Raw genomic sequence first — 17,756 nt, forward strand, 5'->3', positions numbered from 1 at the left:
TAATATCCTAGGAATCCTGAACTTACTCCATGAGTAACCTTTGGATTCACACCAATGAAGATATCTACACCATATCTTATGATAGATTTTCCTTCGAGCCTGAATTGAGGTATCAATGACCGACTCAGAGAAACAACGCTTTGATCAAATCAAGCGTTCAATCTCCAAGCAGTCAGTCTCAGAGAAATTAGATTTGGATGGTTGAAAGGACCCTGAAGTAGAAGGTCCTGCCTCAGGGGCAGAGTCCATGGTGGAAGGGATGACATGTACACCAGATATGCATACCAAGTCCTGCGTGGCCACGCAGGTGCTATCAAAATCACTGAAGCTCTCTACTGCTTGATCTTGGCAATCAGACGAGGGAGCAGAGGAAACGGTGAAACACATAAGCAAGGTTGAAGGACCAAGGCGCTGCTAGAGCATCTATCAGCGCTGCCTTGGGATCCCTGGACCTGGATCCGTAACAAGGAAGCTTGGCGTTCTGACGCCATGAGATCCAGTTCTGGTTTGCCCCAAAGTTGAATCAACTGTGCAAATACCTCCGGATGGAGTTCCCACTCCCCCGGATGAAAAGTCTGCCGACTTAGAAAATCCGCCTCCCTGTTCTCTACTCCTGGGATATGGATAGCTGATAGGTGGCAAGAGTGAATCTCTGCCCATAGAATTATTTTTGAAACCTCCAACATTGCTAGGGAACTCCTTGTTCCCCCTTGATGGTTGATGTAGGCTACAGTTGTGATATTGTCCGACTGAAATCTGATGAACCTGACCGCAGCAAGCTGAGGCCAAGCCTGAAGAGCATTGAATATCGCTCTTAGTTCCAGAATGTTTATCGGAAGGAGTGCCTCCTCCTGAGTCCACAAGCCCTGAGCCTTCAGGGAGTTCCAGACTGCACCCCAGCTCAGAAGGCTGGCATCTGTCATTACTATTGTCCAATCTGGCCTGCGGAAGGTCATACCCTTGGACAGATGGACCCGAGATAGCCACCAGAGAAGAGAATCCCTGGTCTTTTGATCCAGATTTAGTAGAGGGGACAAATCTGTGTAATCCCCATTCCACTGACTGAGCATGCAAAGTTGCAGGGGTCTGAGATGTAGGCGGGCAAACGGCACTATGTCCATTGCAGCTAACATTAAGCCGATTACTTCCATACACTGAGCCACTGAAGGGCGAGAAGTAGAATAAAGAACATGGCAGGAATTTAGAAGTTTTGACAACCTGGCCTCTGTCAGGTAAATCTTCATTTCTACAGAATCTATCAGACTTCCTAGGAAGGAGACTCTTGTGAGAGGGGATAGAGAACTCTTCGTTCAACTTCCACCCATGAGACCTCAGGAATGCCAGAACAATGTCCATATGGGACCTGGCGATTTGAAAATTCGACGCCTGTATCAGAATGTCGTCTAGGTAAGGGGCTACTGCTATACCCCGCGGCCTTAGGACCGCCAGAAGTGACCCCAGAACCTTTGTAAAGATTCTTGGTGCCGTAGCTAACCCAAAGGGAAGAGCCACAAACTGGTAATGCCTGTCTAAGGAAGGCGAACCTGAGAAACCGATGATGATCTCTGTGTATCGGAATGTGAAGATAAGCATCCTTTAAGTCCACGGTAGTCATATATTGACCCTCCTGGATCATAGGTAGGATGGTTAAAATAGTCTCCATCTTGAAAGATGGGACCCTGAGAAATTTGTTTAGGATCTTGAGATCTAAGTTTGGTCTGAAGGTTCCCTCTTTCGTGGGAACTACAAACAGATTTGAATAGAAGCCTTGCCCCTTTTCCTCCTTTGGAACTGGGTGGATCACTCCCATAACTAGGAGGTCTTGAACACACACATGTAAGAATGCCTCTCTCTTTATCTGGTTTGCAGATAATTGTGAGAGATGAAATCTCCCTTTTGGGGAAGAAGCTTTGAAGTCCAGAAGATATCCCTGGGACACAATTTCCAACGCCCAGGGATCCTGGACATCTCTTGCCCAAGCCTGGGCGAAGAGAGAAAGTCTGCCCCCTACTAGATCCGTTTCCGGATCGGGGGCTGATCCTTCATGCTGTTTTAGAGGCAGCAGCAGGTTTTTTGGCCTGCTTTCCTTTGTTCCAAGCCTGTTTAGGTCTCCAGACCGGCTTGGACTGGGCAAAATTTCCCTCTTGTTTTGTATTAGAGGAAGTTGAAGCTGCGCCACTCTTGAAGTTTCGAAAGGAACGAAAATTAGTCTGTTTGGTCCTTAATTTGTTGGACCTATCCTGAGGAAGGGCGTGACCTTTTCCTCCAGTAATATCAGAAATGATCTCCTTCAGTCCAGGCCCGAATAGGGTCTGCCCCTTGAAGGGAATGTTGAGAAGCTTAGACTTTGAAGTAACGTCAGCTGACCAGGATTTAAACCATAGTGCCATACGCGCCTGAATAGCAAAACCTGAGTTTTTATCCGTTAGCTTGGTTAAATGAACTACGGCGTCAGAAACAAATGAATTGGCTAGCTTAAGAGCTTTAAGCATGTCAAGGATATCATCCAACGGGGTTTCTACCTGTAGAGCCTCTTCCAGAGACTCAAACCAGAAAGCCGCAGCAGCAGTGACTGGGGCAATGCATGCAAGAGGCTGGAGAATAAAACCTTGTTGAATAAAAATTTTCTTAAGGTAACCCTCTAATTTTTTGTCCATTGGATCTAGAAAACATAATTTATGTAAGAACTTACCTGATAAATTCATTTCTTTCATATTAGCAAGAGTCCATGAGCTAGTGACGTATGGGATATACATTCCTACCAGGAGGGGCAAAGTTTCCCAAACCTCAAAATGCCTATAAATACACCCCTCACCACACTCACAATTCAGTTTAACGAATAGCCAAGAAGTGGGGTGATAAAAAAGTGCGAAAGCATATAAAATAAGGAATTGGAATAATTGTGCTTTATACAAAATCATAACCACCACAAAAAAAGGGCGGGCCTCATGGACTCTTGCTAATATGAAAGAAATGAATTTATCAGGTAAGTTCTTACATAAATTATGTTTTCTTTCATGTAATTAGCAAGAGTCCATGAGCTAGTGACGTATGGGATAATGACTACCCAAGATGTGGATCTTTCCACACAAGAGTCACTAGAGAGGGAGGGATAAAATAAAGACAGCCAATTCCTGCTGAAAACAATCCACACCCAAAATAAAGTTTAACAAAAAACATAAGCAGAAGATTCAAACTGAAACCGCTGCCTGAAGTACTTTTCTACCAAAAACTGCTTCAGAAGAAGAAAATACATCAAAATGGTAGAATTTAGTAAAAGTATGCAAAGAGGACCAAGTTGCTGCTTTGCAGATCTGGTCAACCGAAGCTTCATTCCTAAACGCCCAGGAAGTAGAAACTGACCTAGTAGAATGAGCTGTAATTCTCTGAGGCGGAGTTTTACCCGACTCAACATAGGCAAGATGAATTAAAGATTTCAACCAAGATGCCAAAGAAATGGCAGAAGCTTTCTGGCCTTTCTAGAACCGGAAAAGATAACAAATAGACTAGAAGTCTTACGGAAAGATTTCGTAGCTTCAACATAATATTTCAAAGCTCTAACAACATCCAAAGAATGCAACGATTTCTCCTTAGAATTCTTAGGATTAGGACATAATGAAGGAACCACAATTTCTCTACTAATGTTGTTGGAATTCACAACTTTAGGAAAAAATTCAAAAGAAGTTCGCAACACCGCCTTATCCTGATGAAAAATCAGAAAAGGAGACTCACAAGAAAGAGCAGATAATTCAGTAACTCTTCTGGCAGAAGAGATGGCCAAAAGGAACAAAACTTTCCAAGAAAGTAATTTAATGTCCAATGAATGCATAGGTTCAAACGGAGGAGCTTGAAGAGCTCCCAGAACCAAATTCAAACTCCAAGGAGGAGAAATTGACTTAATGACAGGTTTTATACGAACCAAAGCTTGTACAAAACAATGAATATCAGGAAGAATAGCAATCTTTCTGTGAAAAAGAACAGAAAGAGCAGAGATTTGTCCTTTCAAAGAACTTGCGGACAAACCCTTATCTAAACCATCCTGAAGAAACTGTAAAATTCTCGGTATTCTAAAAGAATGCCAAGAAAAATGATGAGAAAGACACCAAGAAATATAAGTCTTCCAGACTCTATAATATATCTCTCGAGATACAGATTTACGAGCCTGTAACATAGTATTAATCACAGAGTCAGAGAAACCTCTTTGACCAAGAATCAAGCGTTCAATCTCCATACCTTTAAATTTAAGGATTTCAGATCCTGATGGAAAAAAGGACCTTGTGACAGAAGGTCTGGTCTTAACGGAAGAGTCCACGGTTGGCAAGAGGCCATCCGGACAAGATCCGCATACCAAAACCTGTGAGGCCATGCCGGAGCTACCAGCAGAACAAACGAGCATTCCTTCAGAATCTTGGAGATTACTCTTGGAAGAAGAACTAGAGGCGGAAAGATATAGGCAGGATGATACTTCCAAGGAAGTGATAATGCATCCACTGCCTCCGCCTGAGGATCCCGGGATCTGGACAGATACCTGGGAAGTTTCTTGTTTAGATGGGACGCCATCAGATCTATTTCTGGAAGTTCCCACATTTGAACAATCTGAAGAAATACCTCTGGGTGAAGAGACCATTCGCCCGGATGCAACGTTTGGCGACTGAGATAATCCGCTTCCCAATTGTCTATACCTGGGATATGAACCGCAGAGATTAGACAGGAGCTGGATTCCGCCCAAACCAAAATTCGAGATACTTCTTTCATAGCCAGAGGACTGTGAGTCCCTCCTTGATGATTGATGTATGCCACAGTTGTGACATTGTCTGTCTGAAAACAAATGAACGATTCTCTCTTCAGAAGAGGCCAAAACTGAAGAGCTCTGAAAACTGCACGGAGTTCCAAAATATTGATCGGTAATCTCACCTCCTGAGATTCCCAAACTCCTTGTGCCGTCAGAGATCCCCACACAGCTCCCCAACCTGTGAGACTTGCATCTGTTGAAATTACAGTCCAGGTCGGAAGCACAAAAGAAGCCCCCTGAATTAAACGATGGTGATCTGTCCACCATGTTAGAGAGTGTCGAACAATCGGTTTTAAAGATATTGATTGAGATATCTTCGTGTAATCCTTGCACCATTGCTTCAGCATACAGAGCTGAAGAGGTCGCATGTGAAAACGAGCAAAGGGGATCGCGTCCGATGCAGCAGTCATAAGACCTAGAATTTCCATGCATAAGGCTACCGAAGGGAATGATTGTGACTGAAGGTTTCGACAAGCTGCAATCAATTTTAGACGTCTCTTGTCTGTTAAAGACAGAGTCATGGACACTGAATCCATCTGGAAACCCAGAAAGGTTACCCTTGTCTGAGGAAACAAAGAACTTTTTGGTAAATTGATCCTCCAACCATGATCTTGAAGAAACAACACAAGTCGATTCGTATGAGATTCTGCTAAATGTAAAGACTGAGCAAGTACCAAGATATCGTCCAAATAAGGAAATACCACAATACCCTGTTCTCCGATTACAGACAGAAGGGCACCGAGAACCTTTGTAAAAATTCTTGGAGCTGTAGCTAGGCCAAACGGCAGAGCCACAAACTGGTAATGCTTGTCCAGAAAAGAGAATCTCAGGAACTGATAATGATCTGGATGAATCGGAATATGCAGATATGCATCCTGTAAATCTATTGTGGACATATAATTCCCTTGCTGAACAAAAGGCAAGATAGTCCTTACAGTTACCATTTTGAATGTTGGTATCCTTACATAACGATTCAATATTTTTAGATCCAGAACTGGTCTGAAGGAATTCTCCTTCTTTGGTACAATGAAGAGATTTGAATAAAACCCCATCCCCTGTTCCGGAACTGGAACTGGCATAATTACTCCAGTCAACTCTAGATCTGAAACACATTTCAGAAATGCTTGAGCTTTTACTGGATTTACTGGGACACGGGAAAGAAAAAATCTCTTTGCAGGAGGTCTCATCTTGAAACCAATTCTGTACCCTTCTGAAACAATGTTCTGAATCCAAAGATTGTGAACAGATTTGATCCAAATTTCTTTGAAAAAACGTAACCTGCCCCCTACCAGCTGAGCTGGAATGAGGGCCGCACCTTCATGTGGACTTAGAAGCAGGCTTTGCCTTTCTAGCTGGCTTGGATTTATTCCAGACTGGAGATGGTTTCCAAACTGAAACTGCTCCTGAGGATGAAGGATCAGGCTTTTGTTCTTTGTTGAAACGAAAGGAACGAAAACGATTATTAGCCCTGCTTTTACCTTTAGATCTTTTATCCTGTGGTAAAAAAGTTCCTTTCCCACCAGTAACAGTTGAAATGATGGAATCCAACTGAGAACCAAATAATTTGTTACCCTGGAAAGAAATAGAAAGTAAAGTTGATTTAGAAGCCATATCAGCATTCCAAGTTTTAAGCCATAAAGCTCTTCTAGCTAAAATAGCTAGAGACATAAACCTGACATCAACTCTGATAATATCAAAAATGGCATCACAGATAAAATTATTAGCATGCTGAAGAAGAATAATAATGTCATGAGAATCACGATGTGTTACTTGTTGCGCTAAAGTTTCCAACCAAAAAGTTGAAGCTGCAGCAACATCAGCCAAAGATATAGCAGGTCTAAGAAGATTACCTGAACACAGATAAGCTTTTCTTAGAAAGGATTCAATTTTCCTATCTAGAGGATCCTTAAAAGAAGTACCATCTGACGTAGGAATAGTTGTACGTTTAGCAAGGGTAGAAATAGCCCCATCAACTTTAGGGATTTTGTCCCAAAATTCTAATCTGTCAGACGGCACAGGATATAAATGCTTAAAATGTTTAGAAGGAGTAAATGAATTACCCAATTTATCCCATTCTTTGGAAATTACTGCAGAAATAGCATTAGGAACAGGAAAAACTTCTGGAATAACCACAGGAGCTTTAAATACCTTATCCAAACGTTTAGAATTAGTATCAAGAGGACCAGAATCCTCTATTTCTAAAGCAATTAGAACTTCTTTAAGTAAAGAACGAATAAATTCCATTTTAAATAAATATGAAGATTTATCAGCATCAATCTCTGAGACAGAATCCTCTGAACCAAAGGAGTCATCAGAATCAGAATGATGATGTTCATTTAAAAATTCATCTGTAGGGAGAGAAGTTTTAAAAGATTTTTTACGTTTACTAGAAGGAGAAATAACAGACATAGCCTTCTTTATGGATTCAGAAACAAAATCTCTTATATTATCAGGAACATTCTGCACCTTAGATGTTGAAGGAACTGCAACAGGCAATGGTACTTTACTAAAGGAAATATTATCTGCTTTAACAAGTTTGTCATGACAATCAATACAAACAACAGCTGGAGAAATAGCTACCAAAAGTTTACAGCAGATACACTTAGCTTTGGTAGATTCAGCACTTGACAGCGATTTTCCTGTAGTATCTTCTGACTCAGATGCAACGTGAGACATCTTGCAATATGTAAGAGAAAAAACAACATATATATAAAGCAAAATTGATCAAATTCCTTAAATGACAGTTTCAGGAATGGGAAAAAATGCCAAAGAACAAGCTTCTAGCAACCAGAAGCAATAAAAAATGAGACTTAAATAATGTGGAGACAAAAGCGACGCCCATATTTTTTCGCGCCAAATAAGACGCCCACATTATTTGGCGCCTAAATGCTTTTGGCGCCAAAAATGACGCCACATCCGGAACGCCGACATTTTTGGCGCGAAATAACGTCAAAAAATGACGCATTTTCAGCCCCCGCGAGCCTAACAGCCCACAGGGAAGAGTCAAATTTTTGAAGGTAAGAAAAAAAATGAATAAATCAAATGCATTATCCCAAATATGAAACTGACTGTCTGAAAATAAGGAAAGTTGAACATTCTGAGTCAAGGCAAATAAATGTTTGAATACATATATTTAGAACTTTATAAACAAAGTGCCCAACCATAGCTTAGAGTGTCACAGAAAATAAGATTTACTTACCCCAGGACACTCATCTACATGTTTGTAGAAAGCCAAACCAGTACTGAAACGAGAATCAGCAGAGGTAATGGTATATATAAGAGTATATCGTCGATCTGAAAAGGGAGGTAAGAGATGAATCTCTACGACCGATAACAGAGAACCTATGAAATAGACCCCGTAGAAGGAGATCACTGCATTCAAATAGGCAATACTCTCCTCACATCCCTCTGACATTCACTGCACGCTGAGAGGAAAACCGGGCTCCAACTTGCTGCGGAGCGCATATCAACGTAGAATCTAGCACAAACTTACTTCACCACCTCCATCGGAGGCAAAGTTTGTAAAACTGAATTGTGGGTGTGGTGAGGTGTGTATTTATAGGCATTTTGAGGTTTGGGAAACTTTGCCCCTCCTGGTAGGAATGTATATCCCATACGTCACTAGCTCATGGACTCTTGCTAATTACATGAAAGAAAAGCACAACTGTCCTCGACAGGAATAGTTGTACGCTTCGCTAGGGTAGAGACTGCTCCCTCCACCTTAAGGACCGTCTGCCACAAGTCCCGTGTAGCGGTATCTATAGGAAACATCTTTTTAAAAACAGGAGGGGGAGAGAATGGTACACCTGGTCTATCCCATTCCTTGGTAATCATTTCTGAAAACCTCTTAGGGAATGGAAAAACATCAGTGTAAACAGGCACTGCATAGTATTTATCCAACTTACACAATTTCTCTAGGACTACAATGGCGTCACAGTCATCCAGAGTTGCTAAAACCTCCCTGAGCAACACGCGGAGGTGTTCAAGTTTAAATTTAAATGTAGACATTTCAGAATGAGGTTGAAGTGTTTTCCCTGAATCAGAAAAATCACCCACAGATAGAAGCTCTCCTGCTTCGGCTTCTGCACATTGTGAGGGTATATCAGACATAGCTACTAAAGCGTCAGAGAGCTCTGTATTTGTTCTAGCCCCAGAGCTGTCTCGCTTTCCTTGTAACCCTGGCAGTTTGGACAATACCTCTGTAAGGGTATGATTCATAACTGCCGCCATGTCTTGTAAAGTATATGCAATGGACGCGCTAGATGTACTTGGCGTCCCTTGAGCGGGAGTTATAGGTTCTGACACGTGGGGAGAGTTAGTCGGCATATCTTCCCCCTTGTGAATTTCCTCTGGTGATAAATCTTTTAAAGCCAGAATATGGTCTTTAAAATTTATAGTAAGAACAGTGCATTTGGTACACATTCTAAGAGGGGGTTCCACAATGGCTTCTAAACATAATGAACAAGGAGTTTCCTCTATGTCAGACATGTTTAACAGACTAGTAATGAGACCAGCAAGCTTGGAAAACATTTTAATAAATGTGAAAAAGCAGAATATAAAAAACGGTACTGTGCCTTTAAGGGAAAAAAACAATCACAAACTGCAAAACAGTGAAAAAAAGCAGTAAACTATACGAAATTTTTACAGTGTGTATAATAGACTAAAATAGCATTGCACCCACTTGCAAATGGATTAATAACCCCTCAGGCTCAAAAACGAATCAGAAAAACGGTAAAACCGTTATAAACAGTCACAAGCAAACTGCCACAGCTCTACTGTGGCTCCTACCTGCCCATAAAACGACTTTTTTAGGCACAAAAACCCTTTACAGAGGTCCTATATGTCAGGGGACTCCTTCAGGGAAGCTGGATGTCTCAGACTGTAAAAACTACTGCGCAATTAGAGCGCGAAAATAGGCCCCTCCCACCATGCACTCAAAGTGAAAGGGCCATAAATAACTACTCCTAGGAGAAATCTAGTCAGCCATGTGGAAAACTAGGCCCCAAATAAAGATTTATCACCCTCAGTAAAAAACGTTTTTTTTTATACATCATGCATACGTTTTACATACTAAGTAATAAGAGCAAGTAACATGAATATTACCCTTTACTGCAAGCATGATCCCAGTCATTTGTTAAATCACTGTAATCAGGCTTACCTTAAATATATCAGGCACTGTCAGCATTTTCTAGACCTTATCATCTCTCTAGAAAAAAAATATACTGAACATACCTCAGAGCAGTTAATTCTGCAGGCCAGGCGGGATGAAGATGGATCCTGAAGAAAGAAAATTGAAGACCCCGCTTGGAAGATGACATCGCCCGGATGGAAGACTTCTTCAGCACCGCTTGGAGGATCACTTCTACCGCTCCGGATCTCCTCTTCAGTTCCATCGGTGGCTCGGCTAAGTGAAGACGACTCAAGGTAGGATGATCTTCAGGGGATTAGTGTTAGGTTATTTTAAGGGGGGTTTGGGTTAGATTAGGGGTATGTGGGTTTTAATGTTGGGGGGGGGGGGTTGTATTTTTCTTTTACAGGCAAAAGAGCAGTATTCTTTGGGGCATGCCCCACAAACGGCCCTTTTATGGGCTGGTAAGGTAAAAAAGCTTTGAACTTTTTTTAATGTAGAATAGGGTAGGGAATTTTTTTATTTTGGGGGGCTTTGTTATTTTATTAGGGGGTTTAGATTAGGTGTAATTAGCTTAAAATTGTTGTAATATTTTTTAAATGTTTGTAACTTATTTTTTTTATTTTTTGTACTTTAGTTAGTTTATGTAATTGTATTTAATTGTAGTTATTTGTATTTAATTTATTTAATTAATGTAATGATAGTGTAGTGTTAGGTTTAATTGTAACTTAGGTTAGGATTTATTTTACAGGTAATTTTGTATTTCTTTTAGCTAGGTAGTTATTAAATAGTTAATATTTAATAACTATTCTAACTAGCTAAAATAAATACAAAGTTACCTGTAAAATAAATATAAATCCTAAAATAGCTACAATGTAATTATTAATTATATTGTAGCTATCTTAAGGTTTATTTTACAGGTATTTAGTTTCAAATAGAAATAATTTATTAAAGTATAGTGTATTGTTTGGTGTAATTATAACTTAGGTTAGGATTTATTTGACAGGTAAATTTCAGTTTATTTTAGCTAGGTAAGCTATTAAATAGTTAATAACTATTTAATAGCTATTGTACCTAGTTAAAATAAATTGAAAGTTACCTGTAAAATAAAAATAAATCCTAAGATAGCTACAATATACCAAGATTGTTTAAGGTTGTACTGCAATTTGAAAATGTTTGTTTAAGGTTGTTTAAGGTTGTAGTGTACAGTACTGTACTGTACAATACCTGTATTTGAAAATGTTTAAGCATTTATATGCACAGTTAAAAAAAAATAATATATTAAGACAAACATCTGTCCAAGTTGCATTTGTTGCATTTCCTGAGTAGAACGCCATTCAATTTAGTTCTGGTGAGTATGGTATGGGTTTAGAGCCACTTGAGGTTTCACTGCTGTCTGTATCCTCGTTAGAAAGATTGTTTGGCTAGAGTTTTACCTAAAAAAGTGCCTGTTCTGACTTACATACAGATTCAACTTAAGAACAAACCTAAAGTCCCTATCTTGTACGTAACCCGGGGACTGCCTGTATATAGATAAGTGTATAAAATCCAAATATGGTTGAATTGGATCTGTTAGATGTTATATCTGTACATTGTTAGATTTTCTAACTGATAGAAGTTGTGTGTTATGTCAGACATGAATATGACTATTAAAAGGTTCCCTTGGTGCATAATGAAAAAGAAAATATAAAAGGTCATTCAGTAATATGTTTGTTGAAGAAAATGTGGAATGTGTGTTGAAATATGTTTGTCATTCAGTAATACTATGTTTGTTGAGGAGAATATGAAATGTTTATTGTATTCAGTTATGATATATTTATTCATATTTTAAATTTATATTGTGTGCCAAATGATTATGTTCTCTGAATATTGTATCAGATCCAAATGAGATTTAAATAGTAGATGTGGCAATAGAATAATATGATTTCTGGATGTAGTGATATTTAGATCCAAATGGCATTTAAATTGTAGATGTAGTATTAGAATAATATGATTTCTAAGTGTAGTGATAATCTACCTATCTGAGAGATGTTAATAATAATGTCAATTAAAAGCTGCCAAATCTAAATTAGCGTTGTGGCCGGCCGGGTATAAAGTTTTCAATCGATATATCCAACACGTCTTCCGCTGTCTCAACTTAATCAACCTGTTATAATCTGGTGATATACTGGAATATACTTGAAAATATAAGTGTCCCCATTATGTTTGATTAAACAATCATTGGGTATACTATGTTTGATTTTATTTTATTTAATTTTTATCCTGTAAGTGTATTGTGGACATATAATGCCCTTGCTGAACAAAAGGCAGAATAGTCCATAGTTACCATTTTGAAAGTTGGTACTCTTACATAATGATTCAGAATTTTCAGATCCATAACTGGTCTGACTGAATTTTCTTTCTTTGGGACAATGAATAGATTTGAATAAAACCACAGACCCTGTTCCTGAAACGGAACTGGCATGATTACCCCTGAAAACTCCAGGTCTGAAACACACTTCAGGAAAGCCTGAGCCTTTACTGGATTTGCTGGGATGCATGAGAGAAAATATCTTCTCACAGGAGGTCTTACTCTGAATCCTATTCCGTATCCCTGAGAGAAAAAACTCAGAATCCATTGATTTTGGACAGAATTTGTCCAAACATCCTTGAAAAATCTTAATCTGCCCCCTACCAGCTGAGCTGGAATGAGGGCCGCACCTTCATGCGGACTTGGGGGCTGGCTTTGGTTTCTTAAATGGCTTGGATTTATTCCAATTTGAAGAAGGTTTCCAATTGAAAACAGATTACTTGGGGGAAGGATTAGGTTTTTGTTCCTTATTTTGACGAAAGGAACAAAAACGGTTAGAAGCTTTAGATTTACCCTTAGGTCTTTTATCCTGAGGCAAAAAAACTCCCTTCCACAAAGCTCTTCTAGCTTAAATAGCTAAAGACATGGATGTAACATCAATTTTGATGATATTAAAAATGGCATCACAAATAAAATGATTAGCATGTTGAAGCAAGCGAACAATGCTAGAGAAATCAGAATCCAATTCTTGTCTCACTAAATTTTCCAACCAAAAAGTTGATGCAGCTGCAACATCAGACAAAGAAATTGCAGGCCTGAGAAGATTACCCGAATATATAAATAGGCTTTCCTTAGATAAGATTCAAGTTTCCTATCTAAAGGATCTTTAAAAGAAGTACTATCTTCCGTAGGAATAGTAGTACGTTTAGCAAGAGTAGAGATAGCCCCATCAACTTTGGGGATCTCCTTCCCAAAACTCCAATCTAACTGCTGGCAAACAATACAATTTTTTAACCTTGAAAAGGAATAAAAGTACCAGGCCTATTCCATTCCTATGAAATCCTATCAGAAATAGAATCAGGAACTGGAAAAACCTCTGGAGTAACCACAGGAGGTTTATGAACAGAATTTAAACGTTTACTAGTTTTAATATAAAGAGGATTAGTTTCATCAATATCCAATGTAATCAACACTTCTTTTAACAAAGAACGAATATACTCTATTTTAAATAAATAAGTAGATTTGTCAGTGTCAACATCTGAGGAAGGATCTTCTGAATCAGATAGATCCTCATCAGTGGAGGATAATTCAGTATGTTGTCGGTCATTTGAAATTTCATCAACTTTATGAGAAGTTTTAAAAGACTTTTTACGTTTATTAGAAGGCGGGATGGCAGACAAAGCCTTCTGAATAGAATCAGCAATAAATTCCTTTAAATTAACAGGTATATCTTGTACATTAGATGTTGAAGGAATAGCAACAGGCAATGTACTATTACTGATGGACACATTCTTTGCATGTAAAAGTTTATCATGACAACTATTACAAACCACAGCTGGAGATATAATCTCCACAAATTTACAACAGATGCACTTAGCTTTGGTAGAACTGTTATCAGTCAGCAGGGTTCCAACAGTGATTTCTGAGACAGGATCAGATTGAGATATCTTGGAAATTTAAGAGAAAAAAGAACATATAAAGCAAAATTATCAATTTCCTTATATGGCAGTTTCAGCAATGGGAAAAAAATGCAAACAGCATAGCCCTCTGATAGAGAAAAAAGGCAAGAGGCATATAGGAATGGGGTTTTAAATAATGAAAATATTTGGCGCCAAGTATGACGCACAACACAAACATAAAAACTTTTTGGCGCTAACATCCGGAAATGACACACTCGCGTCAATGAAGACAACCTCGTGAAAGGACTCAGCGTCGACTAAGATGCCGGAAATGACGAATTTGACTTCGTAACTTTGTGCCCAAAAATCTCAAGCTAAAAATGACGCAATATACTTTGGCATTTTGCGCCCTCGCGAGCCTATTTCTGCCCGGGAAATTAAAATGTCAGTCAATTGAAAAAAAGACTATACCCCAGGTAAGAAATATATTTTTCCTAAAAAATGCATTTCCCAGATATGTAACGGACAGTCTGCAAAAGGAAATATACTGAAACCTGAATCATGGCAAATATAAGTACAATACATATATTTAGAACTTTACATTACTACATAAAGTGCCAAACCATAGCTGAGAGTGTCTTAAGTAATGAAAACATACTTACCAAAAGACACCCATCCACATATAGCAGATAACCGTTCGAGTACTGGTTTGGCTATCAGTAGAGGTAATGGAATATGAGAGTATATCATCAATCTGAAAAGGGAGGTAGGAAATGAATATCTATGACCGATAACAGAGAACCTATGAAATAGATCCCCTGTGAGGAAAACCATTGCATTCAATAGGTGATACTCCCTTCACATCCCTCTGACATTCACTGTACTCTGAGAGGAATCGGGCTTCAAAATGCAGAGAAGCGCATATCAACGTAGAAATCTTAGCACAAACTTACTTCCCCACTGCCCTAGGAGGTAACGTTTGTAAAACTGAATTGTGGGTGTGGTGAGGGGTGTGTATTTATAGTCATTTTGAGGTTTGGGAAACTTTGCCCCTCCTGGTAGGATTGTATATCCCATATGTCACTAGCTCATGGACTCTTGCCAATTACATGAAAGAAAAATAATAAAATCTTGCTTGAAGAATCTTTTTCTAACACCTAACTTTACCACTTCCTTGCTCTAACGTAGGCAAAAAGAATGACTGGGGTGGGAGGGAAGGGAGGTGATATTTAACAGCTTTGCTGCTCTTTGCCGCCTTCTGCTGGGCAGGAGTGATATTCCCAATAGTAATTAGATGATCCATGGACTCATCGTGTCATTAGAAAGAAATACACAATCTTTTCTTGTTAATAGGTTAAATAAATTCATATCACATTAAAAAGGTCAGGTTAGTGCTCCCCTTACCTTTAACAGATGAGTACCCTTACGTGGGCCAAGTCCACAGACGTATTGAATGAGGGACTGTGTATAAGGATGAGCAATGGCCCTATTGACATCCACTCCAACCTCATTTACTCTGTTGATAAACTCACAATACAGGGAGTTCAGCAGCTCCTCTTTCACAACATTTTCCTTAAAAAACAAAGAAAACAAACAAATTAATAGAAGTCAGGAGATCAGAAATCCTAACAACAAATGAGAAACTAGACTGGTTTATACCTGTAAAGGGTGCAATTTCAGGCACAGGATATCGTCATCAGAGCTGCAAACCTGGGAGAATTCAATCAAGGGATCCTGGATGCGTCGAGCAATGGAAACAGCCTGACGAAGAATTGGTGGGTAATCACGGAAATCAGTCTGCAGAAAATGTTTGTTTAAAGAAAAGTATAATCAGCAAATAAACTATCAAATGGTTCATGTTTGTAAAATCAGTGAAGACACCTGTGCAGTGTTAATCATAGTAGCATAGAACAGTAAAAATAGAGAAGAGTCAAAACTAACACTGCCAACAAACTGAGCTGCAGATCCAGAGTTAACTAGGCTACCAGAAGAATCCTGGGAGAACTAGAACATTTATCTTTTATAACTCAGTAATGTCTCACCTCTGATTTTTTGCTGTTCATGTACAATACAGAGAGTTCATTATCAACCATCTCTACTCCAATGGTGGACATCTGCTGACCTTGTTCAAGCTCATGCACTATTCGCTTCACATCTTCCACCATCATCTGAGCATCCCTGTGACAAAAGCACATATATATCATATCACACATTTCAATACAAGTTACAAACCACACTGTAAATAAATGCTATATATTCCAGTGCCGAGTAGCTTACAGGGGCTCTAAATTAAACTTATAATTCAGATGGAGCATGCAGTTTTAATTTCCATTATAAAATTGTGCAGCATTTTTATATGAACACTTTATCAACTACTACTGAGCTTTAAGTCAAAATTGGGAAAATTGTCATAAAAAAAAAATTCATGCTTACCTGATAAATTTATTTCTTGACACGATGAGTCCATGGATCATCTAATTACTATTGGGAATATCACTCCTGCCCAGCAGGAGGCAACAAAGAGCACCACAGCAAAGCTGTTAAATATCACCTCCCTTCCCTCTAACCCCAGTCATTGAACCGAAGTAAAAGAGAGAAAGGAAGCAACAAGGTTCAGAGGTGTCTGAAGTTTATAACATACCAACAACCCGTCTTAAGAACAGGGCGGGCCGTGGACTCATCGTGTCAAGAAAGAAATAAATCTATCAGGTAAGCATACATTTTGTTTTCTTTCTAATGACACGATGAGTCCAAGGATCATCTAATTACTATTGGGAATCAATACCCAAGCTAGAGTACACAGATGATAAGGGAGGGACAAGACAGGGAACCTAAACGGAAGGCACCACTGCTTGAAGAACCTTTCTCCCAAAAGCAGCCTCAGCCGAGGCAAAAGTGTCAAATTTATAGAATTTTGAAAAAGTGTGAAGAGAGGACCAAGTTGCAGCCTTGCAAATCTGTTCCACAGAAGTTTAATTTTTGAATGCCCAAGAAGATGAAACAGCCCTCATAGAATGAGCCGAAACTCTCTCAGGAGGCTGCTGTCCAGCAGTTTCATAGGCAAAGCGAATGATACTGTTCAGCCATAAAGAAAAAGTAGAAGTCGTAGCTTTCTGTCCCTTACGTTTCCCAGAGAAAACCACAAATAGAGCATAAGACTGACGAAAATCCTTAGTCACCTGCAAACTGAATTTTAATACACGTACCTCGTCTAGATTGAGTAGAAGCCGTTCCTTCTGAGAAGGAGAATTCGGTCACAAGGAAGGAACAACAATCTCCTGATTAATGCTCCGGTCTGAAACTACTTTAGGGAGAAACCTAAAATTAGTACGTAACACCACATTATCCGAATGAAAAATAAGGTAAGGAGACTCATACTGTAATGCCGAGAGCTCTGACACTCTACGAGCAGATGAAATAGCAACAAGAAACAAAACTTTCCAAGATAACTTAATATCTAAGGAATGCATCGGCTCAAACGGAGCCCCTTGAAGAACTTAATTAAGACTCCAGGGAGGAGTAACTTGTTTGAATACAGGCCTGATCCTGACCAAGGCCTGACAAAACGATTGTACCCCTGGGACGTCCGCCAGACGTTTATGTAACAAAATAGACCAGGCAGATATTTGACCCTTTCGGAAACTTGCAGATAAAGCCTTTTTCAAACCTTCTTGGAGAAAGGACAGAATTCTAGGAATCCGAACTCTACTCCAAGAGTAGCCCTTGGATTTACACCAATATAGATATTTACGCCATATCTTATGGTAAATCTGTCTAGTCGCAGGTTTACAAGCCTGAATCATAGTCTCAATCACCCGATCAGAAAAACCACACTAAGATAAAATTAAGCGTTCGATCTCCAAGCAATCAGCTTCAGAGAATCTAGATTTGGATGAAGGAAGGGTCCTTGAAGAAGAAGGTCCTTCC

General features: G+C 39.3%; 1 protein-coding gene across 1 annotated transcript in view; it reads right to left on the bottom strand.

Annotated features, from left to right (window-relative positions):
• The window catches only part of SUPT6H (SPT6 homolog, histone chaperone and transcription elongation factor), a 270,720-nt gene that overhangs the window by 81,912 nt on the left and 171,052 nt on the right, over positions 1 to 17,756 (bottom strand). The window contains 3 exon segments of the mRNA XM_053706195.1: positions 15,234 to 15,401; positions 15,489 to 15,626; positions 15,872 to 16,007. Of these exon segments, the coding sequence (XP_053562170.1) occupies positions 15,234 to 15,401; positions 15,489 to 15,626; positions 15,872 to 16,007 (442 nt within the window).

Source organism: Bombina bombina, chromosome 3 (genome assembly GCF_027579735.1).
Source record: "Bombina bombina isolate aBomBom1 chromosome 3, aBomBom1.pri, whole genome shotgun sequence".
NCBI lineage: Eukaryota > Metazoa > Chordata > Amphibia > Anura > Bombinatoridae > Bombina > Bombina bombina.